This window comes from Ursus americanus, chromosome 34 (genome assembly GCF_024610735.1).
Source record: "Ursus americanus isolate L20-20 chromosome 34, mUrsAme1.1.p, whole genome shotgun sequence".
Classification (NCBI taxonomy): domain Eukaryota; kingdom Metazoa; phylum Chordata; class Mammalia; order Carnivora; family Ursidae; genus Ursus; species Ursus americanus.
In genome coordinates, this window is record NC_142160.1 from 23,922,840 (window position 1) to 23,949,753 (window position 26,914).

Consider the following 26,914-nt stretch of genomic DNA (forward strand, 5'->3'; position numbering starts at 1 on the left):
TTTCCCTTCCTGCCTGTTGCATGCCATTTGTAGGAAAACCAAAGGCACCTGGTGTATCTTTTCAGGGTGATATATGGTAGAATAATTTTAATGGCGTTCTATGTGCTGTAAACACCTTACATAAAACCAACTATCTATCCCTGTCTCCCAAAGAGGTGTCATTTGAGAGTGGAAAACCAAAGAGATGGACATATCTTATATAGTTTCTTTAAAAGGCAGTAGCCGGGAAGCCAAGTCCTTGGTCAAGCTGCAAAAACTCTATTGACATTTGTAGGCATGATCAAATATTAAGACAGAATGAAGTTAGACAGTATTCAGGCACTCAGTAATGCCAGTAAGCTTCATATACAGTGTTCATGGATGAGAGAGGCTCCGAATCACCAGAATTAAATTGAATTAAGTGGTTGGCTTTGAGAATGGCAGGGAGGGAGGAGGGAGCAAATCAGGTGCCTGCCTTTGCAGACCTGAGTCCCAACCTCTGCTAGAGACGGGGGCCTCGGGCACTGGCTTGTTTGTCCTCATTTTCTGCAGTTACCTCGGATATTAACACTGTGGATACCAGGGAGCAGACAAAGAATGTGCATTAGAAGCTGTTTGTCTTTATTGCAGGGGTATTCTGATTATCTCTGCGTCTCCCCAGCAGTGTAACAATGTGCACAAGAGCAATCTATTTCACTTGGGGTTTTAGGGAGATTCAGATCGGATCCAGCCTCACCGCCCCTCTCTGTGCCCTGGGCATACTCAGTATCACATGGTGACTGGTCACTGAGTTTATTTCTTGGTGCCTTTAATTCCTCCCTGGCATCTGAGAACCCGGGGGTTGTGAGAAAAGCCAGTGTTGTATTTTCCAGGGGCTTTGCAGAGGTGCTAATTAGTTCCTTTGCAAAGTTCTGTCATCAAACAGTAAGGCGGTTGTTGATTTTTCTTCCTCCCCTCCTCCTCTTTTTTGGCTTTTGGCCCCGATAATAAGTATGGTGCATAACACTCATCTTGTTCTTTGGCGTGTGACCCCACTCTGGGCTGTGCGGCTGGCAGCCCGACAGGGCCAGCTGCTGCAGGTGCCGGCCTGGGGCTTCGTCGCTGACCGAGACCTTGACCGGAGTGTCCGCTTTTTTCGCACCCTGTCTCCTGGTTCTTCTCGGGAGGAAGAGTCGTGGTTTTGTGTGCGTTTCCTTCAGAGGGTGGGCTTTCTGAAGATGCCTGGAGAACACAGGCGGACTGACTTTCCCATGTGTGATACTCCAGTGAAACTCATCCTTAATTCACGTTCCCAAAGAAAAGAGAAAAGACGTATGTGGGCACATTTTACAACTTCCCGGTGGATTATTTTTTCAAGTGGGTGAGCACTTTACGCTCAGTGTAGACAGAGGAAGTAAGCATGGAAGGAAGAGGGAGCCCTTGTGTAGGTAGGGGTTTGGGTGAGTGGAGCGCTCCATACAGAAGGAGGCGGGGTGAGGACACACACTCTCGAATCAGGGGCCGGAGCAACAGACTCTGTATTCATCACGTGACCAGCCTCGGCTCATGCATTGGCCCCCGGGCTGGACCCCTCTCCAAGGGTGACGGGTCAGCCATAGCGGGCTGCCGGAGCAACCCATGACTCTGTTGGGCCGACACAGCAGACTAGCCTCGGGGAAGGAGCTGGGACTCCTGTCACCCTCAGGTGTCCGGTCCTTCCCTCTCCGCCCAGCACGTGCTTTCGCCGGCAGGAAACAGATCCTGAGAGGCTCATTGCAGTTTGTTGAGGGCTCGGCTGTTTTGGTCGAAGTTGATGTTTGTTTTACATTCCTGCTAGTTATTAAACACATGTCTGGAGGCCCAAGCCCTGGACACATTTTGAACAAATTCAACCAGTAAACACGTTCACGGAACAAGTCGGCTGCTGGGATTACGACTCTGAATTTTCCAACTCATCAGACACGGAATCTCCTGCCCACTGAGTAAAACTAAGTATTTGCAACACGTCAGCAGATTCGTCAGTATTTTTTTAATCTCAAAGATGACTTGGTTTCATTGGCTTTTCACCATCTGGTTGGTCCACGTCTTTTTTTTTTTTTTTTGAAGATTTTATTTCCTTGACAGAGAGAGAGAGCATGAGCAGGGGGAGGGGCAGAGGGAGAAGGAGAAGCAGACACCCAGCTGAGCAGGGAGCTCAAAGCAGGACTCGATCCCAGGACCCTGAGATCATGGCCTGAGCCGAAAGCAGCTGCTTAACTGGCTGAGCTGCCCAGGTGCCCCAAAGCCACTGGTTGGTCCAGATCTTAAAATGATATGTTGTTAGAATAGTTTCAGATGAAATCTGACATATTCCTTGTTTTCTGATATTTTGTTGTTCTTGTCCCCATCATGGAATTATCTGGTTACTTAGAAGTCATATATAAAAAATGCCAGCAGAGTTGTCCATCACTGTGTGTATTTTTTCCTATAAGGATGTGTTAAATTCAGTTTATATTCAGAGTTTTATGTGTCATGTAATTTCAAAATATTCATAATGCTGTTTACTTTCAAAGTGTCTTTTTCTCTAGTGAGTTTTATGATTTAAATTAGATTAAATTAATTCTTCCTATTATTGTTTGGAGGTCAGAGATCTCTAGGAGGTATATAATTTGGGTCTGAATCAGCATATGAAAAATGAACTCTTGGGTAAGCAAGAGATTAAAAATAGATATTTTGCAAATTATGCCCACCCCTCCCCTTCCCCTATGAACAAGAATTACAGGAGAGGCAGGAAAAACTAAGTTGTCATTCCAGATGGAAGAAAGAGATTACGGTCGAAGGAAAGCATGAACCATGATCAAATAAAATTATATTTAGAAAAAAAATCTCTATTTGCATACTTTCTTCTTGAGATGTCACATTCTTAATTCACCTTTAATGTTTTTGGTTTCTTTCAGCAATTTTACCCGAAATAAACTGACGAGCTTGTCTAGGAAACATTTTCGTCACCTTGATTTGTCTGAGCTGTAAGTAATGATTATTGTATGGCATTTGGGGAAACAGTTTCAGAGGAAAGAGTAATTAAGTATTTTTTTTTAATGAGTGATGTGCAGATCTATTTTTATATCAAAATTCTTAAAAAATGATTTCTCAGGTTTTGGCCACTTGGTTTTTTATTCGTTCATAAAAATATGATTCAGTAACCAAAACTCAGAAATCTCAACAGTGAGGTATCATTTAGGATGAGTTCAAGTGTTGTTTTTATGTAAAGATTTGTTTTCTAAAGGAGGGAAAGCAGAAAAGGATGGGGGGGGTGCTTTGTGTTATAAGGGCGACATGTCTCATAGCATCAGTGTGGTCCCTGTGATGTCCAGACCCTAGTGGAAAGCAGAGCCAGTCAAGGAGGAAATAGCCATGGACAGAACTCCTGGCTGCCCGTTGGTGCTTGGTGATCGTTGGAGGAGAGGTCGTCCTTCTCCCTCCCTGCCCATCCTTGTGAGATTTCCTTCTAGGTCTGCCACTGCACTCAGCATTTATCCTTATGCTCTAATTTCCTTTGCTGCAAAATGATAGGAAAAAGATGGCCAGGTGTTCATGACTAATAGCCAGTGTTTTCAGGTGTGCTCAGTTCTTGCACTAGCACCATGAAGCAAATAGAAACTGTTGACGTTCCTACGGGTAAGTTGCCCGAAGAACCCCAAGAGGCTCTGTGTGTCAGCGGGAGGCCCAGATGGACAAGGCCTTTGAATACCGGGCTGTAGCTTTTGCTCACACTGTATATAGCGCCTGAGTGGGAGGGGTCCACCCCTGCTCACGAGGAAAACGTGCAGATGAGAAGATGCCATCGGCAGAGAGACGAGTCAGGAGGTTGTAACGAGGGTCGCCCGGTGCCGAGTGTCGGCGATGGGCAGTATTTTGGACCATACGCTAAGCTCCCCGGGCTCGAAGTGGTAAGCTTTCCACCCCAGGAGCGGACATGTAAAATTTAAGGAAGATATGACACAGAGCGAGAGATGCCCAGTGTGAACCTTTGGAGCACCATGGCGGAACATTTTCTTGACGGGTCAGGAATCAGAGTTCTGACTCCAGATCCACAGGCCTCCGTGTTCTCCCGACAGCAGATTTATTCAAGTCCCTCAGCCAATGGTGATGGTGTGCCCGGTTGCGAATCAGCCTCATGCACCGGGCCGTGGGGACGTAAGGAGGACACTGTCTGTGTTTCAGGATCCTGCTGTCTAGCGGAGAGCTAGAAGCCCAAGCGAGGCGTGCCGGGTGCTGTCGCAATCATTGGGGCAGGGGTTTGCCCATGAACTGAAGAGAGGAGCCAGCGGTCTGCCGGTGTGGTGTGCTCATTGCTGTAGTTACAGCCGAAGAGCCTCCGCTTCTTTATCCCTTCTGTGCGTTCAGTCGTGCCTTCTTTTTGAGAGATTTACTTTTTCATGTACTTAGAAGGCCAGGAAACCGCTTGCATTCGTTGGGGTGGAAGCACTGTGGATCTCTTCTGCTTATAGTCTGTATACAGTAGCATCGCATTCTGTTTCGGTGTTGGAAGGATACTTGGAGGCGATCAAGCAGACGCAAATTAAACGAGGCTGCCATGACCACATTTTCCCCAAAGAGAATCCTGGAAGAGTCTCCAGGGATCCCTGAGATTCTTCGAACCCAACCAGAAAACCACAGGAGTAAATGATGTTGCAAAGCCCAGGTCCTGTCCTCAAGGAAATCTTAAGTATTGTGGTTAATGCCAGGCAGAGCCTATGTAACGATTGTAAATGGCCTCATTTAAAGGCTCATTACCATAAATGGAATTCATCTTAAATAGGCCACTGAGTATTATAAATAAGCATTTAAAGATTTTTTTTTTCTTGTGGTTTTTATTTTCCTCTTGACTACTTCCTCCGTTACCAGTCACAGGCCACGGGGGTCCAGGCAGCTTGGCTGACGGGTGGCTTTCTCTTTGCAGACCCTCCTGCAGTGGGCTGAGTGGCTCCATCTGGAGCTCACTTGCCCTTGCTCTCAGAAGCCCTGAGCTTCGGGGTGTGTGTGTGTGTGTGTGTGTAGGAGGTCTCAGGGTTCCCTTCCAGCTCTCTCATTCACATTTACTCCAACAAGTTTCTTGCATCCGTCCCGCTGAACTGTGGTCGGCTCGTGCAGAAAGCTGGGAGTGCCACCTTACTGGTCCTCACATTTCAGCCTCAACTTTGTATTTACAGTCTCATTGGAAAGTCACAGGAGGTCGCTCTGCTCTCCACTGTGGTTTGAGCTTATTAAATGATAACACTCGAATCTCTAGCCTGGTCAGAGATAAGTATGTTAGCGTTCCTGACAACTTAACCATTGGCATCTTCACTGAAGATCTTAATTGCTGTATAATGGCTGTGATAAATTTGATTTTTCCCCATCCGATGAGACATCCTTTTCTAGCCTCTATTATAGTTCTGTCTGTTCCTGTCTTGTGTCCCTATGATTCTGAAAGGTCTTGCATCACTTTGTATCCTTTGGAGTCCACGCTGGTGTTTGCACCTAGCAGATCAGTAAGTATTAGGTAAATGAATGAATAAGTGTTGTGAACTATAAAGGTGGGTATGACTTCCGAAGATCGCTGGCCAGAAAGAATTCGTAATGTTGCAGCGCTCTGTAAACACTAGGGTCGTTAACACTGGAAAAGAGAACCCTGATCAGGTTTCTTTTTTGTTCTGTATAGGATCCTGGTGGGCAATCCATTTACATGCTCCTGTGACATTATGTGGATCAAGACTCTTCAGGAGACTAAATCCAGCCCAGAAACTCAGGATTTGTACTGCCTAAATGAAAGCAGCAAGAATATTCCCCTGGCAAACCTGCAGATACCCAATTGTGGTAATTTACTTTCCAATCAATGAATTCTACTTGCTATTAATTATTCTAATTGCCTTGGTGTGGTAGAGCGTCTGGGAGGATTATCACTACCCAGATTTTATATAGTATGCTGTTGAGGTCTCTGGTGAGCTGGGCAACATTTGTGTGCTGTGTGGAGAAGTCAGCTGGGAGCAGCTTTGCTGACTATTCTTTGCAAGTAGAATATTAATTCTGAGTGGATGGCTTTGAAGCGCGTGGAGAAAAAGGACGCTGTGTATTCCATTGTTTCTTTGTTCATTTGAGGGGTCATGCTTCCATCTATCCATTTATCCGTCCATCCAAAAACTGTGCGAAGAGTGTGGTACTTCGTTGGCCGTGTGTATACGTGGTTGGTACCCAGAAAATGGAGATCTGGTGGTGGTAAAGTGTCCTCAACAGTACAAGAAAATGCAGTTCGATCCAGCACATTCCTTTCAACTTGTCTTGCTGCCAGATGGCTGTGTCTCCTGATGGGGCACCATGAGTATGCCCTTATGCATGCTTTTCCGTGTTTGGGTTTCCAGGCGCCTCCTCAGTCTTGACCCCACTCCTCTGCATTTGTACCTCCAGAATCTAAGAGGGCACCGTATGACAAAGTCCCATATCTCTGAGAGCCACTGCGTTTACCCGGAAGGAAAACCCAAGCGTTCTGGTTAGGATTTTACTGCTCAGGGCATCTATAATGTGCCTCGGCCAATACCCACCTCGGCTGTAGTCAACCAGCTAATCAGCTCACAGTTGTATTTGATCTTCTAGCCTAGTGGCTGGTGACACAGCAGAAAGCCCCGTAGCGCCTGCTTCTTGTCTGTGAGGAATCCGTACATGAACCACAAACGTTCGATTCCTTGTTTTCAGAAGACCCCATTGTTTGAGGTCAGTGTTTCTTGAAGAAAAATAGAGCTGCTACTCATTTTTAATGAGAATGTCATAAAAGGAAAGATAAGTATTTGTTTTTTACCCTGAAGGGGCTTGCGAGAGAGGAGTTACTCTTCCCACAGATTTCTCTCTCCTTGAGCCCTTTGGCTTCCTAACAGGGGAATCAGGCTTTGTTCTCTTGCCAACTTCTCAGCTTTCTTTGCTAGCCAACACTTAAAAAAACTCCAACTTTTAATATCTGTCTTTCCCTGATTGATAAGAGGGCGACTCTGCTCTGTTCTGGTATGAATTTGCACCGCTGAGAGAAATCGCCTAGAGGGACAAGAAATTCAGTGTTGAGTCACTGGCCTCTTGGCCAGCTTCCCAAGTCCGTGGCTGTGGGGACCACATTGGTTCAGCCACCACTGAGAGGAAGAAAGAGAGAGCATCTAACTTCTGCTCTTACTCCACAAACGGCCCCTTAATGGACGTCTGCATTGCCCTTGCCTGAAACCAATTCTTTTTTTTTTTTTTTTTTAATTTTAATTTTTGGCCATGTTGTCTTGACAGCTTTCAGTAATGCGCCCTGCCTAACGTGTTGTTGTGAGACCATTGTGACTGGGGAGGGAAAGAGTGGGAGGAAACTGGTCCTCGTTTTTCCTGATGAATTTGTCAGTTTTTAGTAATTATTTTGTTTGCTACAAATTAGTCAATGAATTGTGTGTATGAGGGACTTCAGGAATTCACTGTCCTGACTCACAGGGAATGGGTTTGATTGCTCGATAGAGATGGTTATGTTCATGGTAACATTCAGAATTGATTTCAGTGTCGGTGATGCTTTTTGAAAAGCAACATTGTAAAAAGGGTGAATGGATAGACTTATTTCTCTACTGTTTTTGTACTCTTAAACTGTTTTGTTGTTTGTTAATATTTTTTCTTTTTTTCTCTTTTTATTTTATTTATTTTTTTTATGGTATGTTAATCACCATACAGTACATCACTAGCTTTTGAGGTAGTGTTCCGTGATTCATTGTTGTTTGTTAATTTTTTTCTTTCCAAGTGTTTTTTATTTATTTGTAATTGTACAAGTAAAGTTGATACATTTTGTGGTTAAAAAGAAACTGTATTACACATAAAGCTTGTGTTTCTCTTGTTTGTGAAGATTTCAGATTAATGGTTACAGATCTATAATATTCTTTTTAATCAGTGCATGGTATTCGTGGTAGAATCTATCTTAATTACATTTAAATTTCCATATTGATGGGCATTTAGCTTATTTCCCATATTTCATCACTCCAGAAATTTTCGATGAGTGTCTTTGCACGTGCCCTTTGTACCTGTGTACAGGTGAAAAGGTTATCTTAGAGTACATAGCAGGAAGAAGACGTTTTTGCTTATATGGTTTGCACGTTAAAAAACAGTTATACCGGGATGCCTGGGTGACTCAGTTGTTAAGCGTCTGCCTTCGGCTCAGGGCGTGATCCCAGGGTCCTGGGGTCGAGCCCCACATCAGGCTTCTCCTCTGGGAGTCTGCTTCTTCCTCTCCCACTCCCCCTGCTTGTGTTCCCTCTCTCACTGGCTGTCTCTATCTCTGTCAAATAAATAAATAAAATCTTTAAAAACAAGAACAAAACAAAAAACCAGTTGTACCAATTTATAGCCACTCCAGCAAAACATACCATGATATTAGCAAACTTCTTGTTTGTTTTTCTAAAAAATGGTAGGTCATTGCTTTTTGGTTTGCCTTTTCCTGAGGACTATTGGGTGTCTTTTGTGTTTATGGGACATTGTATTTATTTTTTGGTGGATTGCCTGTTTATAACCTTTGTCTATTTTTCTATCGCATTTTCCTTTTTTTTCCATTTTTAGTGTTTTTTATTTTATTTTTTCTTAATGTGTTTGAAAGTTATAAATTGTGTTTCTGTCTTTCTGGAAATACATAAGACCCAAATAGTCACCACCCATATTAAAACATATTTTTCTTGTAAGTCTCTAGAGAGAGCTCCCAACAAGACAGGAAAGGACAGTTTTATTTCCTTTCACTTTCTCCCCCATCCCTCAGACTGTTGTCAACTAGGATTTTATTTGTAGATCGTTACTTGACTGTTGTGAAGATTTACTATTTCTTTGTACATATCATTAACTTTGGTACCCTACTGCCTTTTGGAGTGGCTTTTCTTTTTGCTGGTGTGCATCCTCTAAGAATTCTTTCAGAGAAATTAAAAAACATAAAAATCGTTTAAGTTCTTGCCTGGTAGAAAAACAGATTGTATTTGTTCTTCTTGGTGGAATTGGCTGAGTGTAAAATTCTAGACCCGGAGAAATCCTTTTAGACCTTTGCACATATTGTACTATGTTCTTGTATTCCCTGTTGCTGCTGAGAAGCTCGAGGCCAGTCTTATGCTTGCTTCTTGACAGGTAACCTATGCTTTTCTTTTCCTTCTAGAAGCTTTGAAGATTTTCTCCTTTTCTGTGTTATCCTAAAATTTGTACCACAACGTGACTAGGTGTGTGTGTGTTTTAAAAAAAATTTTTGTTTGACATGCAGCCTACTCTTTTCTAATTTACGTAGATCGTTGTTTACACGTAGGGCTCTACCCTCCATACCCCTCAGCCTCAGTAGCACTTTCCATCCTCTTGTCCTTTTGTGCTGCATGATGGGGAAATGGGTTGACTCACTCCCTTGGTCTTCAACTATTTCTCCAGATATTGAATTTTTCCCTTTTAACAATCAGTTTCTAATTTCTGCAATCTCTAGTGGTTGGGGTTTTTCTTATAACTGAAACAACCTTTCTTGTGTCGGGGTTCACCATACTCTAGGATGTCAGCAGCTCCTAGCAGTACTGATTTTTTCTGGTGAGGTTCCTACACTTGGTGTTTCTCGTTGGATGCTGTGTCTGCAGTGAGTGGGTGGGAACAGGATGTGGAAAGGCTCTTCCTCCTGTTGTGTCTAATTTTCTTTTCTTTTCTTTTTTTTAATATATATGTATATTTGTTATTATGATATGTTAGTCACCATACAGTACTTCATTTGTTTTTGATGTAGTGTTCCATGATTCATTGTTTGCATATAACACCCAGTGCTCATTGCAATACGTGCCCTCCTTACTACCCTTTACTGGGCTACCCCATCCCTCACCCCCTCCCCTCTGAAACCCTCAGTTTGTTTCCCAGACTCCATAGTCTCTCATGGTTCGTCTCCCTCTCTGTCCCTCCCCTCATTTTTCCCTTCCTTTTAATGATCTCTCTCCTATTCCTTATGTTCCACAAATGAGTGAAACCATATGATAATTGTCTTTCTTTGCTTGACTTATTTCACTTAGCATAATCCCCTCCAGTTCCATCCATGTTGATTCAAATGTTGGGTAATGATCCTGTCCGATGGCTGAGTAATATTCCATTGTATATATGAATCACATCTTCTTTATCCATTTTTCTGTTGAAGGGCATATGGGCTCCTTCCACAGTTTGACTATTGTGGACATTGCTGCTATGAACATTGGGGTGCATAGGGCCCTTCTCTTCACTACGTTTGTGAATGTGGTGGAATTGGCTGAGTGTAAAATTGGGGTAAATACCCAGTAGTGCAATTGCTGGGTCATAGGGTAACTTTTTGAGGAATCTCCACACTGTTTTCCAAAGTGGCTGTACCAACTCGCATTCCCACCAACAGTGTAAGAGGGTTCCCCTTTCTCCACAACCTCTCCAACATTTGTTGTTCTGTTGTGTCTAATTTTCTGAACCAGTGGCCCCGAGGCTCAGCTGAGGCGGGGCTCCACCCTGCCCTGCGGTCTGCCCCTTCAGTCTGGGATCCGCCTAGAGCCTCCCTATTTTGTGCAGCGAATACTTATGTGTCCCTTTGGGGCTGTGCTGATTTTCTTTAATCTCACTCTCTCACTTTCTCTTGTTCAGGGGTTTCTCATGGTGTCTAATCCACTAGCGGTATGCTTTCTCACATTCCAGCATGGTTCTAGAGTTTGAAAAAAATTTGCATAATATCTAGAGATTTGAGATCAGAGGGGAAGCTTCAGTTTGGGGCTTCGTCTTATATTACTTTTTTTCATCACGGTTTCCCAGTTTGGGGTCTTTAAAGCGAAGTTAGACCAATTGAGCAGTAGATTTATACTAGATTTATACTAGTAGATTTATACTAGTATACTGTACTGTACTAGTCGGTTGGATTTAAATTGTTTCTGAAAGTCCATGCTAAAGAAATCGAATAATAAGCTACTGTCTTCAAGTTAGATGTCTTGTTTAGAGCCTGGATTTGTGGTTGGTTGGCTTTTCTTTTACGTCTTGCCCTTTGCAGACTTCTAAAATAAATCTGTTGTGTTTCATTACATCACAGATTCATGGAGCTCATCTTCACTTTTTTTTTTTTTTAATGCAACTTGTTAGCTAAGTGTAAGAGTAACTCACAAGAGTATTGTATGGTCTTGTGTGTTCATTTCGTCATTGTAAGCCAACAATATGCCAATAACTATGGCTATTGCATTAATTCACACTGGTAACATTTTAATTTCAATAAAAAAGAACTACTGAGATTCCATTCCTTTATTAGGTGGGCTTTCTTTAAAAACTTCCCCTTTTAGTATTTCACATGTAAGTATTATATTAACAAACTCTCTCCATTGTGTAAACAAAAATACATCCTCCATTGTGTCAGTGTATCTCTTGAACATAATAGCCATTTGATCAATGTTTGCTGAATTCATCAATTAATAAATGCATGAGCCACTCATGTTATAGTAATGATCAGTCAGACCAGATTTTTATATAGTGGTGTAGATATTTCAGTTACGATAACTTAAAGATTTATATGATTCTAGCTAAATTATTCCATATATTAGCATTTTGTTGTTCCCTTTGAAATTTCCCTTCCCATTTTGGAAGAGTCTCATGTTCCTTCTGCCCTTAGTGATTAAGTGAGCCTGGTAGGTGGGGCTGGGAAGTTTAATGGCCCTGTTACCATTAGCAGCACGGTCAGAATGTCTCACAATATTTTTCTAGCAGCCCCTCCTGCCGAGAATTACTGTAAATTTATTCATGCTGGGAAACATGTTGTGGTCTGTTTCTCCACAAGGTCCTTTTTAACCTTCGAGAAACTTTATTAATTGCAAGGCAACACAGCACATTCATCTAAAATTTCCACATTAATTGGGGAAAAAAGGGTCGCTAGGCACACTGGTTCTGAAGACAGAAATGGAATCACCCAACTTCTAAAGAAAGGTTATTTTGCCAAGGTTGTTGAGCTGATTTAATGTAAGAATGCTCCCACTACTTAGCTCGATCTTCAGCACACAGACCTCTGCAATACAGACCTTTCAACCGTTTCCCCTCGCTAAATGGGATTATTGAAGAACAGGATACTTTATACTTTAACTTTTTTATACTATAATTAGGATTTAAATCTCTGGAAGAGAGTTTCTTCAGAAAGTGTTAATAGTGGATGAGATGCTTGCTCTGTTCTAGGTAGATGGCAAATATACATAAGAAGGGCGTATTCCTCTGGGTCATATCGAAACAATCCCTCAACCCATTTTACTAGTAACTGGTTACCATAGAACATGCTAGTCCCACAGTGAAGGTAAGGTGGTCATTCACTTGATGTTTAGACAGTACGGCTGTTACATAAAACTTCCTTAATGGTCCCATGAATTGAAATCAGTCCTGCCTTTGGTTTCTTCGTTACTCTTAACAACAATTTCAAATTTCCACTTTCCCAACCTTCAAACTTTCAGTGTACAGATTCCTTAAGACACATCAACCAAATATTGTTTATGACGGGAGAGGTCAGTTCACAGGTGCCTGGGAGAAGAAGGCTGGTTCCTTGAGGTAAATTGGTTTTCCTGATTTCTTCTTAAGATTGACTTTTGGGGGTTGCGCCGTGGTTTGTACACATCTCCTTAGCATAGCGGATTTGTACCTAGTCCTTCTTGGTTTCCAACCAGGAAACTAGACCAATAGCAATTCTGCTTTGTTAGCGTTTATAGAAGATTCGAAGGAAATGCTGTGTCAGTACTCTGGAAGTTAGATTGGTGTAACATATTCATTTCTTACCACCTTAGCAGATTGACTTGTTGTTCTTTTTCTGAAAAACATACACGAAGTCTGGTTTACTACTTTGCTTTGCTTTTACTGGGGGTCACGTTCTGTCTCCTAAAATATAGCAAGCCACACAGGGACCATTGTTTTCCTTTATCTTTTTAGAATGGCAAATAAAGCTGTTTTTTCCTAACCTGTCAGCCGCTGACACAGTTTTTGTGTTTAGAAGTTTCCTGGTTGCTGTCACTGTAATGACACAGCTCACACAAGCATAGAAGCACAATTTCCAATTTGGGCTTGGAAAGTCACTTTGCTAATTTTCTGTCATTTTTGTAACTGGGTGTAAAGCAGCTCCTTCTAAATAGGTCAGGCTCGTTCTGGCTTCTTTCCTGGTAGTGAAATATATATGCTTTAAGAGAGAAATTGGAAGATATGCCAAAACGAGAGAACGTGAGAGGAGAGGAGAGAGTAGACAAAAATCATAATTTACTTGAATATCTTACACACGGAATGATGACCGAACACAAAAGGAACAGAGCTCAAGGATCACTGAAACAAGATGAGAAAGAGCATAATCCCTACTTACAGGTGGAAAATAAAACCCGGACCCGACCCAGTTCACTCACTGCAAAGCTGAGTTAATAACTCAAAATGATTAGATGTTAGTTTTCCCCAATTATTAAAAAGTAAGACCCTGCCTGCTTGATTTGCTTTTTATGTTTTTAGGGATCATTCAACCAAATTTATCTTTACTTAATAATGTACTAATAATGAGCATTCCGTATCCCTTTGGAAGGGTGATAAAGGAAGGGAGCGAACCTGCATACATTGAACTAGTGATCCTAAGACGTAGTCAGCTGTCCAGAAGTGTGTGCTCGTGGAAGGAGCAGAGGCAGGGCTGAGCCCAGGAAAGGAGGCAGCCAGTGAATGCGTTGGTTAAGGCCATGGACAGAAACTTGACGGTCCCACTCACGAACTGTTTAGTTGTGATACTCGATAAGCTTTAACTTCATCTGGAAGTGGGGATACCAAGGACACCGACTTTCAAGAGTTTCTAGGGCGCCAAATAAGCTAATATGGCGGATATTGCAGGTGAGGTCTGTCACATTTGAAGTACTCAATAAACATGAGCTATTAATGTTCTTACTATCATTGATATGAATATGTAGCCTTAAATATATTTTACATCTAAATTTAAATATGTGTATCTCTTATGTTTTGTCAAATTACTTCAAATGAAAATAACAAAGCCACAACAAGATACCAGAGGACAAGGGTGTACTCAGAAAAGCTTGGGGACTGTAAGATCCATGGAAGTGACTGATTCCTTTAGAGCAGGACTTCTGAGAGCTTTTAATATGTGATGTGCATAGTGAACATCTGGAATTCTAGAAGTTCCTATAGGCTCTTATTTCTTTAAATCTTAGATTCCCCCACCACTGAGAGTCTCAAGGAGTCTGAGTTTAACAGAACACACTTTGGGGAAAGTTCCATGGATGAGATGATTGCTCAGGCCCCTGCCAAGTTTGAGAATAATAGCCGTAGACACAAAAACCTAGTGAGCAATTGTCCAGCCAACACCCATCATGTTGCTTGCTACTCAAAGTGTGTTCTGTGGAATGGGGAGTTTGCTAGAAATGAAGACTCTCCGGCCCCAACCCAGATCTACTGGAGAGAATCAGTGTTTCTGATCAGATCTGCTGGTGAGTCACATGAACATCCAGTTTGGGAAGTCAGCCTTTTCACCTCGTGGTTGGTGATTTTCTGCCGAGGTCCGCAGGCTGGTATGTCCTTTCTGAACACATCCGGGTCAAGAGACGTTGACACAGAGGTGTCTGTCTGCCTGGGTGTCTGGTCAACTCTTCTCTCCAGTGAGGTTTCTCAGAGTGTGGAGGAAGACCGCTCGGAAGCTTAAATCAGGGTCCCATGACAGGAGGGCTAGAAGCTCTTGGAAGCATTGCTGAGCTTTGCTCTGTACTTGTGCCGATTTCAAATCTTATTAAGCCAGGAAGTAGTGCCTGGCAAATGGTTTATCCTGCCTTGGCTGTTCATGCGTCCCAATTCATTTTTATTGTGCTAATTAAACCTCAAGTGATATTTCAAGTACAGATTGTTTTTTCCATTATTGAATCTTTGGCCAGCATATTAATGCTTTAGAATTAACGTGAGTCAGATGCTTACTCATTTGTGGAAGACTTTACATCTAAAAGATCTAGACTTGGCCAATTTTGCACAGATTCCTTTGGAAACTGCTGTGACAGGGTGATACAATTTCTCTATAAATAAAGGAGACTCATTCTTCCTTCACAAATAGACACGTAATTATTTTCTAAATGAACTAAATTCTTGGGTTATAGATACATATTGGTATTTATGTTCTGTGCTAAAATGGATATATGCGGTCTGGGAAGGAAGTACACTGTAGTGGTGAAGATCTTGAACTTTGGGTTCGAATCCCAGGTCTACGGGTACGTGGGCAATTTTGGAAGGTGTATTTGACTTTTCCAGAACTCATATTCTTCGTTACTTCGATGAGGACAAACACTTAACTTCGTGATGGTCATAAGGATTATGTAAAACAAGTCATTCAAAGTACTAGAAAAGAGTTTCTGGTTCAGTGAATGTCCAGCAAATAATACCACTATTACTGCAATTAAACATACATTTTTAGAATTGTTAATCATATAAATTTAGGCTTAATGACAAAGCCTTCGTTAAATTTTCTAGGGGGAATGAAAATTGTATCATTCTCTACTGAGAATCTCTATTTTAACCTTTTTTTTTCCTCAGAATTTCCAAACTATGCATTTATAAAAAGTAGGAAATTCATCCCATAATTCATATTCAAGGTGCCAAGAGGGATGTCTCCAAGCTCTGTTGGTGGAGGAGATCATGCCCTGAGGACAAGCTCCAGGGCAGGCCCTGGCTCTGTGATCCCTCCAGAGTCAGCAAATACATCTTTTAGCACAAGAAAATGGGAGAGGAGTCAACAGGACACAAATGGTTGCAAGCTGGAAGGCAGACAGACGAATAGAAACTGAGCTAACAGCTGGGAATGCTGATTACCAGGTTGGCAGAGGGCAAAGGCAAGAGGAAATTGGTTTGGGACGCAGAGCTGCTACCAGGCTCAGGAAGAAGCAGGCTTGCAGGCAGCACCAAACCCAGGACAGTGGGTCAAGTCCCCGATGGACCAGTTAGTCCCGTTTTCATTCCATACATTCCAGGTGACTGCACCTCTCCCTCCTCAGCAGAAAGCTGGAGGTTTAGTCTCTAAAGAGGATCAAACCAACATTATGAGGAACTCCAGGAAGAGTTGAGGCTGTGAGAACCATAGAGAGAGTGATGGATTTACATATGAATATCGATTTCCATCCTTCTTCCTCTTCCCGGTAGGACACTGAAAGAGCACTGAATAATCTGACCAGACCCTGTCCCGAAATGATCTAATGATATCAGCATCAGGCAGTACCCAGCAAAAAGGCCAAGCATATTGCCCTACAACGAAACTGACAGTTAAATGCACAATGCTTCTAGTACCTTGTTTTCAAAGATGTGGGAATGGCCAAGGATACCAGCTCTTTGAGAAAAGCTTATAAGAGAGACAAATACTGAACAAACAGAAAGATGAAGAAAAACAAGTTGCCAGAAATAGTGTTGATATGGAGAGAAGAAAAATTAAAAAATGATTACCATCTCAAAGAGATCAGGAGATGTTGCGCCCAAGAGACAAAAACAGGGTGCTATACAAATAGATTATTCAGGAACAGAAGAAGAGCCTTGGAAGCTAAAAATGTGACAGATTGAAAGCCTCTGAGTAGGAAACTCAGAGTCTTAGCGGGCATTTTTGAACCCCTGTGAAAGATAGAACATGGCTTTCTACTGGTTGCAGACAGGAAGGGTTCCGAAGGGTCACGCCAGCCACGGAAAGCAGGTCTCGGTTGGGAAGTCCTCTGCTGATGGTGGGGACACCGTGAGACAAACGCTGGAGAAATCTTGTTCCAGGCTGGTTTCAGTGATACAGAATCATGGCTTTGTCAGTAAGGACTGCATCGTAGGAGAGGGGTTTGTACACAGCTTTGTGGAGACAGTGGGTCAGACAGCGCTAGGTGGGCGGGTTAATTGCAATTTAATGTGTATTGAAGATGAATTGCCTTTTCTGACCTCTGGGTTACTACTGAGTTAATGAGGTGTCGTAGGTCCCTGGGACACAGCTGTCGTGGTGAATGCAGCCCCGAGCAGAGTTTCTGATACCAAGTGAGGGACTAGCTTGACAGGCAGGAGAGACGTATTGTTACGCTCTTTGGGACGTGCCTTCATGCCGAAAATACTGTGAGTCCCATATGATTTAAAGCGGTGTAAACGCCCAATAGGTGTGATAGTTTAATGAGGTGATAATGACATCAAATAAAGCTTTTGAAATGTGGAAGTATAGATCCACATGAGGTGTTTTTTTTTTTTTAATCATACTGGAAATTTTACAATAATCCATTTTTCCTATGATATTTAACTATGCCTTATATAGCTTTGGAACATTCTAATATTGTGATGGTCCAGCTTCATGTGTGAAGGATGCTTTAAAACTGCATTTTCTTAGGGCTCCTGGGTGGCTCAGTCAGTTAAGCGTCCCACTCTTGGTTTCAGCCAAGGTCATGATCTTGGGGTCCTGACATTGAACCCCGCGTTGGGCTCCACCCTGACGGTAGAATGTGCTTCAGAGTCTCTCTCTCCCTCTCCCTCTGCCCCTCCCCCCATAAAAACAAAACCAAAATACCCCAAAAAGCTACGTTTTCTTCTGTAATCTGACTATCTCAAAATGTAGGTCTGGTGGTGGGGTTATATTTATGAGTTGATGTAAGAAATGGATTCATGCAAAAATGTAGATGTCTCTACCCCTTTTGTTTTTGACTATAAAAAAATGAAGGGGAACATGGGGGAATCAACAAGATAGGATGGTTTATGGATACCTATTTATGTGGAAAAAACTGGATTAGCAACTGTAGAACAGTGAGAGAGAACTAGTTTTATAAACTAGTTTTTTTAAAGTAAAAAGTGATTCTGCAATAATATTTTTAAGAAATGTGCAAAATTTGTTTTCAGATCTTATAACTGCACATTTTTGGTTCACGTTAAATCTGTAAAGCTTACCAACCCAGCACTTTTTCAGAACAACAGAAATCCGTCTCAGAAAGTAAATAATTACTGATTCTAAAGCGTGGAGAGTTTTGGATTTGTCGCTACTATTTTGATAATGCATTGAACTATTTGTATATGTCTCCACTTACTTCTCTTGTTCCACAGGTTTACCATCAGCAAATCTGGCCGCACCTAACCTCACCGTGGAGGAGGGAAAGTCTATCACATTATCTTGTAGTGTTGCAGGCGATCCAGTTCCGAATTTGTACTGGGATGTCGGTAATCTGGTTTCCAAACATATGGTAAGGCTTTTGTTTGGCTCTGTGTTCCTAGAAAGACGAGAGTCTCAGAACTTGAGATTGTATTCATCCAGTGATGGAGCATTTAATATTTTATAAGGCCATATGGAGAAATTTACGATGAGTTTTTGAGGTACATTCACTTTCTGTTCATTCGTGTAATTAACAAAGATGAATGCGTGTTTGCATTTTAGTTGTGTATATACAATAGATTAGAGTCTCTGGGTCTCTAATGAGCTTCTTGTGTCCTTGTGAGCAAGGTGAGGGGTGCTCCTTGTGGTCTTTTCCCTTAGAGAAAGGTAGATAGGAATTCAAGGATTAAATCAACTTTGCGCATTAAACAGTTACACTCTAGGGAAATAGAATAGCTCCGGATTTACTCTTTTGCCTGGCTCCAATTCAGGCCGGAAACCTTTTTCGGCATATATTTTTTTCTTTAGTTAGGGGGAGAAACTCCAAATCTTGTCACTTTGGGATCAGCCCTAATAAGGATTATTTTTGTCTGTTAATTCATTTGTAGAATGAAACAAGCCACACGCAGGGCTCCTTAAGGATAACTAACATTTCATCTGATGACAGTGGAAAGCAAATCTCCTGTGTGGCAGAAAATCTTGTAGGAGAAGACCAGGATTCTGTCAACCTCACTGTACATTGTACGTAATCAGATGGGTGTATGGTTTTAATAGTGAATGATCGTGGACACACGCGCGTTTGTCATTGGGGCCCTCTGTGTGCTGCTCAAGCGTGTCCAAAAAAAGTGTGTGCGGTGTTTTGTGTGTATTTTTTAAAGAAATATCAGTGTTCTTTTTCTGCTAATCTCTTACACATGCATGTCTTTCTTTTAAGCTGGTTTTTTTTTTTAATCTTAAGCTTGTCCTCATGTGCCTTCCCCTGTCCTTTGTTTTTTTTTAGAGAACATATTTTGAGCTGGTTGGCCTCTTCTTGTTAATCAGTTTTCATTTAAATTCTGGTAAACCAGTTTCTAAAATCTTTTTCTCTGTACAAGCACTATGAAGATTTAAAGTACTGGGCTAGCTGTTCACGAACACCCGCGTGTGCCATTGATGCAGTAAAACCTCATTAGCTTGACATCAAGTTTCCGTGGGAAGGTTGGTGGAGTCCTAGTTCAATTATCAAAAATTATTATCACCTGCAGAAAACTTTTATGATAATTGTTTTAAATTTCTGTACGTTGAAATTAAGAAACAGGCTATTGACGTTTCTTAAGCGTATGCGCATTGTTTTCTAGTATTAGAAATAACACAACACATATCTTAACGTTCCAGACTGTAGCATCCCGTGCGAACATGTATTCAGTAAAAATCACATATACTTTGCACATTTTTCCTAATTCCGAGCTGGTATGGTAGAAATTAATGAGGTTTTACTGTGTCCGGTCAGGATTTAGATGCGAAAACCACAGTGGGCATGTGTGTATGTTTGAATACACACTACACCCATGTAGACACATGGTGTCGATACGCTGGGTAGTGTTCACCCGCAGCACACATCCTGTATGTGATTGTTGGGGTGCATGACTGCAGTCACCAGCCATAATCCTTTGTCACTGTCAGCACTACCTCTGTGCCAGTAGGTACTGGACTTATAATTTCTCATCATTTGACCCACCCAGAAGCCTGAAATCAGTGTTATCCCCAAACATATGCAAACAGCTTCCAACTTTATGTCCTTCAGTCAACACCTCACCGAAAGCTCTTTTGAGCATGGTAGAAGGAATAAGTGGGTCCAGGGCATGGGGGCCTGGGCTGGTGGGAGGAAGGTAAGTGTTGGATCATGGTGGTCACCATGATCTGAAGAATTGACCTCATCTAACAAAATCTAGATAAAGAATAGAAGGAATAAGTGGTAAAGAATTTTAACGACCAAGATAGTTTTGGCAGTGACTCTGGGCAAAGCGTATTTGTTAGCAGGCCGTAGTTTTCCCCCCCTTTGTGTGATGAACACATACAATGGGAAGCAGGGTCAAGAGGGAAGGGCTTCTGGGTTAGGCATCAGGAGACCTGGATCCCTGTTCCAGAACTGCCTCACTCACTAAACTTAACCAAGTCATTTAACCTCACTGGACTTGGGTTTTCTGACCTGAGAAACGATGCTGTTAAGTCTCTGGAGGTATTTTCCAGTCCTCGGTTATATCGTTATCAAAGTCAGACCACATTAAAATACACAATTATGAGGGATTTTAAATATCTTCCTTCAGGATGAGTACTCTGTTTAAAGATGCTACTTGAATGTTTGTTTCCCCAAAGCATGAAGTGCTTTATTTTTAAAGTTAAAGTAATCTCTAGTTTACTTGTCTAGGTTTGGATAGAACCCTAGATATTTAAAAAGGATCAAAACATTGGCTTCTGAAATCTTACAAAAATGGAGTGTGCTGAATTGAAACGTGATTTTTTTTTTTTTTATTTAGAGGTTTATGAGAGACAGAGAGAGACAGAGAGAGCGAGCCGGGGGAGGGGCAGAGGGAGGGAGAAAGAATCTTCAGCAGACTTCCTGCTGAGCGCAGAGCCCAATACAGGGCTCGATCTCATGACTCTGAGATCATGACCTGAGAGCCACCCAGTGCCCCGAAATGTGATACTTTTAAAGAGCATTTACTATTGGCCATCAGCGAAAAGTACCAATCGGTCATACTTTATAATAATCAATCAGCATTGGTAGGAGCGTTCATGGCCTTGGTCAGTTTGATCTGTTTTAGATAAGTGATGTGAGATCCAGGCTTCCAGCAGGTTTTCCAAAGTCATTTTTGTCAGTATTTGTGTTGTTTGTGAAGGACCATAAAAACAGTGGCCCTCAGCGTTTTGGTGACAAATCTACATAATATCAAGGCGTGTTTATTTGAAACCAAAGTTGACTTCAAATGAACCCTTTCTGCTGTCAGAAATCTCTGCAATCTATCTGGAGCTCGTTCTCACACTGCGTAGATTTGAAAAATGACTGTGAGCATGGGTCTTAAGTGTAGGGAAAGGAGTCTCTTTGAAGCTCTCTGTAGGGAGTTCAACCAGCCTGGATGATGATTCAAAATATTGATGGACTCCGGAGTTGCTGGTCCTGTATTTTCTTAAACCAAAGAGTCGTTGAATAAAATCCCCTATTGATGACCCAGAAATCAGGAGATGGGGAGAATTCTGAGCGTTCTGATGCTATTAACTCTCTCTTTTTCAATTTAGTTGCTCCAACTATCACATTTCTCGAATCTCCAACCTCAGACCACCACTGGTGCATTCCATTCACTGTGAAAGGCAACCCCAAACCAGCGCTTCAGTGGTTCTATAACGGGGCCATATTGAATGAGTCCAAATACATCTGTACTAAAATCCATGTTACCAATCACACGGAGTACCATGGCTGCCTCCAGCTGGATAATCCCACTCACATGAACAATGGGGACTACAAGTTAGTAGCCAAGAATGAGTATGGGAAGGATGAGAAACAGATTTCTGCTCACTTCATGGGCTGGCCTGGAATCGACGATGGTGAGTACCTGATGCTTTTGTATCTGGGGAAAGAATAGCGTCTATCACTCAACTGGTGACAAAATTTTGCCTACAGTAAACCACCCCCCAACCCAGTGGCTTAAAAAAGCATTATTTAGTCTTGTTATGGGTCAGCTGGGGCAGTTTTGGTCTGTGTGTCTTTATTCGGGGGTATAGGTGAAGACGTAGCAGCTCCATAGGAGACCTGCTTCTTAGTAGCAAGTGTTGATGGCGAGAGGACAACTAGAAATAGGCTTGGCTTCTCGGGGCCTGGCTTCAGTACTGGCACATGGTCTCTTCAGGCTACATACCACCAGCCAACGGAAGCCATAGAGCGAAAGCCACGTCTAGGGGCAGGGACTCATGCTCCCGAGGGGGTGGGGGTGATGAATCATTTTGAATGATAGTCTGATGCACACATTATTTTTATCTGAAGTGTTAAATGATGTTCTGTACCACATGATGTTTTGTACCCATCATGGCAAAACCCATGCAGAACTGTGGGCAGGTGAACGGTATTTGCTTGGCTCATGAACTAGGGAAGATGTGTTTCCTAGCCCCTTGTCCATTTGGAATTCAGAATCCTGCCCTCCCACCGTGGATGAGAAACCAGGGTCCTGGAATGTGTGGTTTACCTGGGTTGAGTGCAGGCATTCTACTATCAGATCCTGAGTTGTCTTTCTAGGAGTGGGAACTGTTCACCTCTGACCGCTGGTTTGGACTGGGCAAAGGATGGCTGGCCATCAGGAGTCCATTTCCTGGCCAGCAGGAGAATTCCAGTGCAAACCCCAGTAATGGCGGGGACAACTGTCATGCCTTTGGCTGCTTTGGATACTGTAGTCCGGCAGAGTATTCTTACTTGCTGGATCTGGTTGCCCAGATACCTGATAACATTGTGGAGGCTGAGGCCTGTTTGGACGTTGGGACCTGGACATGAGTAGAATTCGCTGTAACAGCTCTGAGTTAATCACAGCCACACAAAGATGGCTTGGCAGAGGAAAGGGAAGATGGAAACGCGGAGGCAGGGGCTGCGTGGGCAGCGTGAACTTGGGGGCTCGCCGGGCAGCCCCACGGACAGAGATGACGCTCGCGCAGCCACCTTCAGCCAACAGTGAGACTGTAGTCGTTCCATTACACAATAAACCTCTCCATTACCCCGGTATTTATTAAATAGCTTTTTAAATGCACAGGCGTCCTTAGCGTGTTCAAAACGTTATTTGATTTATGTGAGCTTGATTTACAAGCAGCCCTTCAGGAGCGCATAAAACAAGCCACGTTTGGACACCTTACCCAGGCTACCCCTGGCAGTTGTTGTCTGTTCCAGTAAATCTTCCTCTTCATTGAGAGTGTAGCTGCTTGGCTCCATTCGCTGTAGTAAATCTCTAGATTCTTGTGTTTCTTTTTGCACGTTTGGGGGAGTACAGCCTTGGAGTTAAATCCACAGACTCTGCCTGGGGACAGCGGCTTTCTGTATGTTTTTAAACAAACGTTCTATTTGTGAATGATTTTAGATGTATAGGACAGTTGCAAAGACAACACAGGGTCCCCAGACACCCCTCACCCAGCTGTAACTATTAGGAATGCCCCGCATTACTGCGGTTGCCTTTGTCAAAAGGAAGAAACTGACATTGGCACATTACTATTAACTAAACTTCAGACTTTATTTGAATTTTGCCAGCAGCTGCCTTTTGAAACCGTTGGAGGTGAACTTGATTCAGGGTGAGGGTCTGGCATCGGAAAGTTTTAGAAGTGGTCTGTGTGCTTTGACACATGCTCGGTCCTGCCAGGATAAAGCCACTGGCTTCTATTTAACTCAGGGCGTTGATGTATTTTCTTTTGAACATTTCTGTGTGGTGCCAATATTTGGTAGAGCTCAGCTCCTCTTATCCATGTGCCCTCATTTTTATCGATTGCTTTTGTTAGGTTTAACTTAGCTAATGATAGGAAAGAATTGATTTCTGGTATAAGAATCACTGGGAGTCTCTCACATATTCCCTTCAAAGGAAATAATCATCTGTCAAAAATAAAAGTCGAGGTTAATTTTATAAAGATGTTTGTTCTTTCCTTCTTCTTGTTCGTTTGTTTTTATCAAGTCTTTGAAACGTAAAGATCTGCTTTAAGAGGCACCTGGGTGGCTCAGATGGTTAAGCATCTGCTTCCGGCTCAGGTCATGATCCCAGGATCCTGGAATCGAGCCCTACATGGGGCTCCCTGCCCAGTGGGGAGCCTGCTTCTCCCTCTTCTTCTGCTGCTCCCCCTGCTTGTGCTCTCTGGCTCTCTCTGTCAAATAAATAAATAAAATCTTTAAAAAAAATAATAAATAAATATCTGCTTTTAGAAAGGACGATTTTTTCCCCCTCTTTAAGTATTTACTCAAGGACCAGCTATCAGGGAGTAATAAATGAAAGTGGAAATAAAAGAGACTTGGCCCAGGGCGATAGTGGATATAAATGGCCCTTGTGGGCCATAAACCAGTGTGACCAATTAGAGATTGACCTCACTTGGCTTGTGTGATAGAATCTTTGGTATTTATGAGATTTGTAGCCATAGCATACAGATAATGGCCTTTTTAAGAATTGCTTCCTTTCCCTCTTAACCTCCTTTAAAACTAAAGAAAAATAAATATCAAATATATATATATATATATATATACACACATATACATATATTCATATATATGTTCAAAAGAAATATATATATATATATATATTTCCCTGCTGGTCTAAAGTCTACAAGTTGAGGATGACAGGTCAAATGTGGGTTTATATTCCTCCAGTATTTCTGTTGTTGTCACATAGTAATTGGTAAGAAGTTTAGCTCTTACAGATCTTTTTGATAAGATGTTTCCGATGTTTCAGCCAGCTACCTTTTTTTCCCCAGTTGTTTTGATGAGATGCTTTGTTTGTTTATTTGGATGGCAGGTTTCCTGGCTTGTGAGGAAGCAGGCGGCCTGGGATGGGTGAAGTGGTTGCTTTCCCGTATGGGGCCTGGGGAACTAAAATGGCGGCTCTGCCGTCTTCAGAGTGTGCCTTCCTCATTCAGCTCAGAACTGAGATTTTTATGGGATAGTCACCTTGTGTAGAAATTCACTGTCTATTTGTAGATAGAAAATGAAGAGTACTGAAAGAAATGAAAACAGAAATAGAAGCAAAGAAATAGAAAGTCCCTAAAACAAAAGTTGGTGAGCTTTCTGGTGAAGATGACCTGGTTGAATGTAGTAATAGCCCTGATGGCCTTTCATGCCACATGGTAGGGAAGACACTCTGCTGCTTTCTGCGTGGAACAGAGAGACCTGGAGCCAGCACCAGCCAGGTCAAGGGGGGTACCGTCCATAGGGTGTGAGGCCATCAGTAGAGAGCCCCATACAGTGTGTCTCCAGAGTGCTGGGACCTCGCAGACTCTGACACCAGACCCAGCCAGGGTGCTAATGAGGGCGGACAGGTGTGATCAGACCTTTCGCTGTCGGCAGGGGCCCAGACACCAAGCCAGTGCCTTCCCATCTGTTAATCACTGGCAACCTGGCTAGTGACCGAGAAAGGGAGGAGAGACTTTCCCAAACTCCAGACACCAGACTGATCATTTTGGATCCCCACATTTAGAACTGAACTCTGCTCTGGTCAGTTTTGGGTCACGTTGAAAGCACAAAACTCAACTTTTAGCTTCCAAATGAAATTTAGAGAACCGTAGCGTTTATCTTTCCAGCACCCTGAGGAGTGCAGCTTGTAACAATCAAACTAATTTTATTTCATTGCTGTTTTCCATTGTCCCTGGAACATTTATTCATTAGGAATAATCTTCTCTGGCTCCTGAATGCTAGCGCCCCGCTCCTTGTCTCCTTGTTGTGCATTCAATCAACTGGGGAGTTTTAATTGTTCTTTTATTAGTTAGCACACATTTCTCGGGCCCACCTCTAGCAATTCTGATTCGGTGGCTCCCGGATGAGGCTGAGGCTTCGGCATTTTCTATTTTTAAGATCCCTGGTGACTCCAGTGTGCAACCAAAGGGGAGCGTCCCCTGTCTGGATAAGAGCTCTGACCCAAGTAAGATTTTTCTGCTCCTTGTTGAGTAACAGACAATCCTTTGGTCACTTTAGGTTGCGGACAAAAATCTCAATTGAAAAACAGCATGTCTTGTATGTGGTAGAAATCAAAACTCTGGACTTAATTTAAGGGCCAGTTTCCTCTCCTCTGCCGGTCCAGGCTGGCAGGGTGGGGGTGGGGGCGGGAGCTGGCTAAGGAGAGTTCGGGCCCTCTGTTGCCCAGGTAGAAGGGAGTGGGACCAGGGCTGGTGCCTGGGTGGCAGGCAAATGTGTTTGCTGGTGGCTTTGTCTTTTGGGACCTGGGTGTGTTCAATGCTGACTCACGGACCTTCGTCCTGGATAGCTTTATGGGATCTTGGTGATTCCTCTCTCTGCGGGCCCCTCTCCTGCATGGCAGCATGCGAATGTGTCTCTACTCCAGCTGGTGGAAGCATCTTCTTCCTCAGCACCCAGAAATGCGGCTTTGTGTTGCCGAGGTCCCTCTGTCCCTCCAAGGGGCTGTGGTCAGGACAGACATTCTCTCATGCTGCCTCTGTCTGGTCCACAGGGAGCCCTTGTGGTCCCTCATCCTGACTCCTCTGGGCTTATGGGTAGAACTCAAATGCCACCTGCGTCCTGCCACCACACTTCCTTTAGCCTTCTCTGGCAGGAGGCAGGCATTTTTCCTCAGGGCCCTCTGCCTGCAGGGAACTCAGTTTGGGTTCTCAGAGTGCCGCTGTGGAAGCCCCATGGCTACATAGAAACTTCCGTGGAAGTCCCGGATAAGCACCTTTTGTCCTCCTTGGGACCTCTGGCAGTCTCAGGGTGAAGCCAAGTTTTTAAAGGACATGGATCCAGCTCTAGCCTAGGCAGGCACTGAGAATATAATCACCAACATACCCATTCCTCACCTCCTTCTGTGGCCATTAGGGAGGAACTTTCTGCCCAGAACTGCTTTTCTCTGGGCACTGCTTTGTCCTCCTTATCCAGAGGCTCAGGCGTGCCCAGAGAAGAAGATCTCAGGACTCTGCCACTTGACTACACGAACTTTCTAGACTTGGTGCTCTAAAGAGAAAACTAAGTCACAGTTTGGTTCCTGGAGAGGGTGGGTAAATGTAAGCTCCTTCTGGCATCCAAGCTCCTTCCCTTTCCCCTCCCCATTCTGAATGGGCTCAAATGTATGCGACTGGGGACAAAACATCTCCTGCCCTTACCCCTAACCTTGTCGAGGTCACTGCCAGAGAGTACCCCCCCCC

At 43.0% G+C, this 26,914-nt stretch overlaps 1 protein-coding gene across 3 annotated transcripts in view; it reads left to right on the plus strand.

Annotated features, from left to right (window-relative positions):
- Window positions 1-26,914, plus strand: part of NTRK2 (neurotrophic receptor tyrosine kinase 2) — a 130,198-nt gene that overhangs the window by 30,980 nt on the left and 72,304 nt on the right. For all 3 annotated transcript variants that reach the window (XM_045780844.2, XM_045780845.2, XM_045780846.2), the window contains 5 exons: window positions 2,895-2,963; window positions 5,642-5,796; window positions 18,013-18,149; window positions 18,667-18,799; window positions 21,335-21,640. In XM_045780844.2, the coding sequence (XP_045636800.1) occupies window positions 2,895-2,963; window positions 5,642-5,796; window positions 18,013-18,149; window positions 18,667-18,799; window positions 21,335-21,640 (800 nt within the window). The remainder of the gene's footprint in view (window positions 1-2,894; window positions 2,964-5,641; window positions 5,797-18,012; window positions 18,150-18,666; window positions 18,800-21,334; window positions 21,641-26,914) is intronic.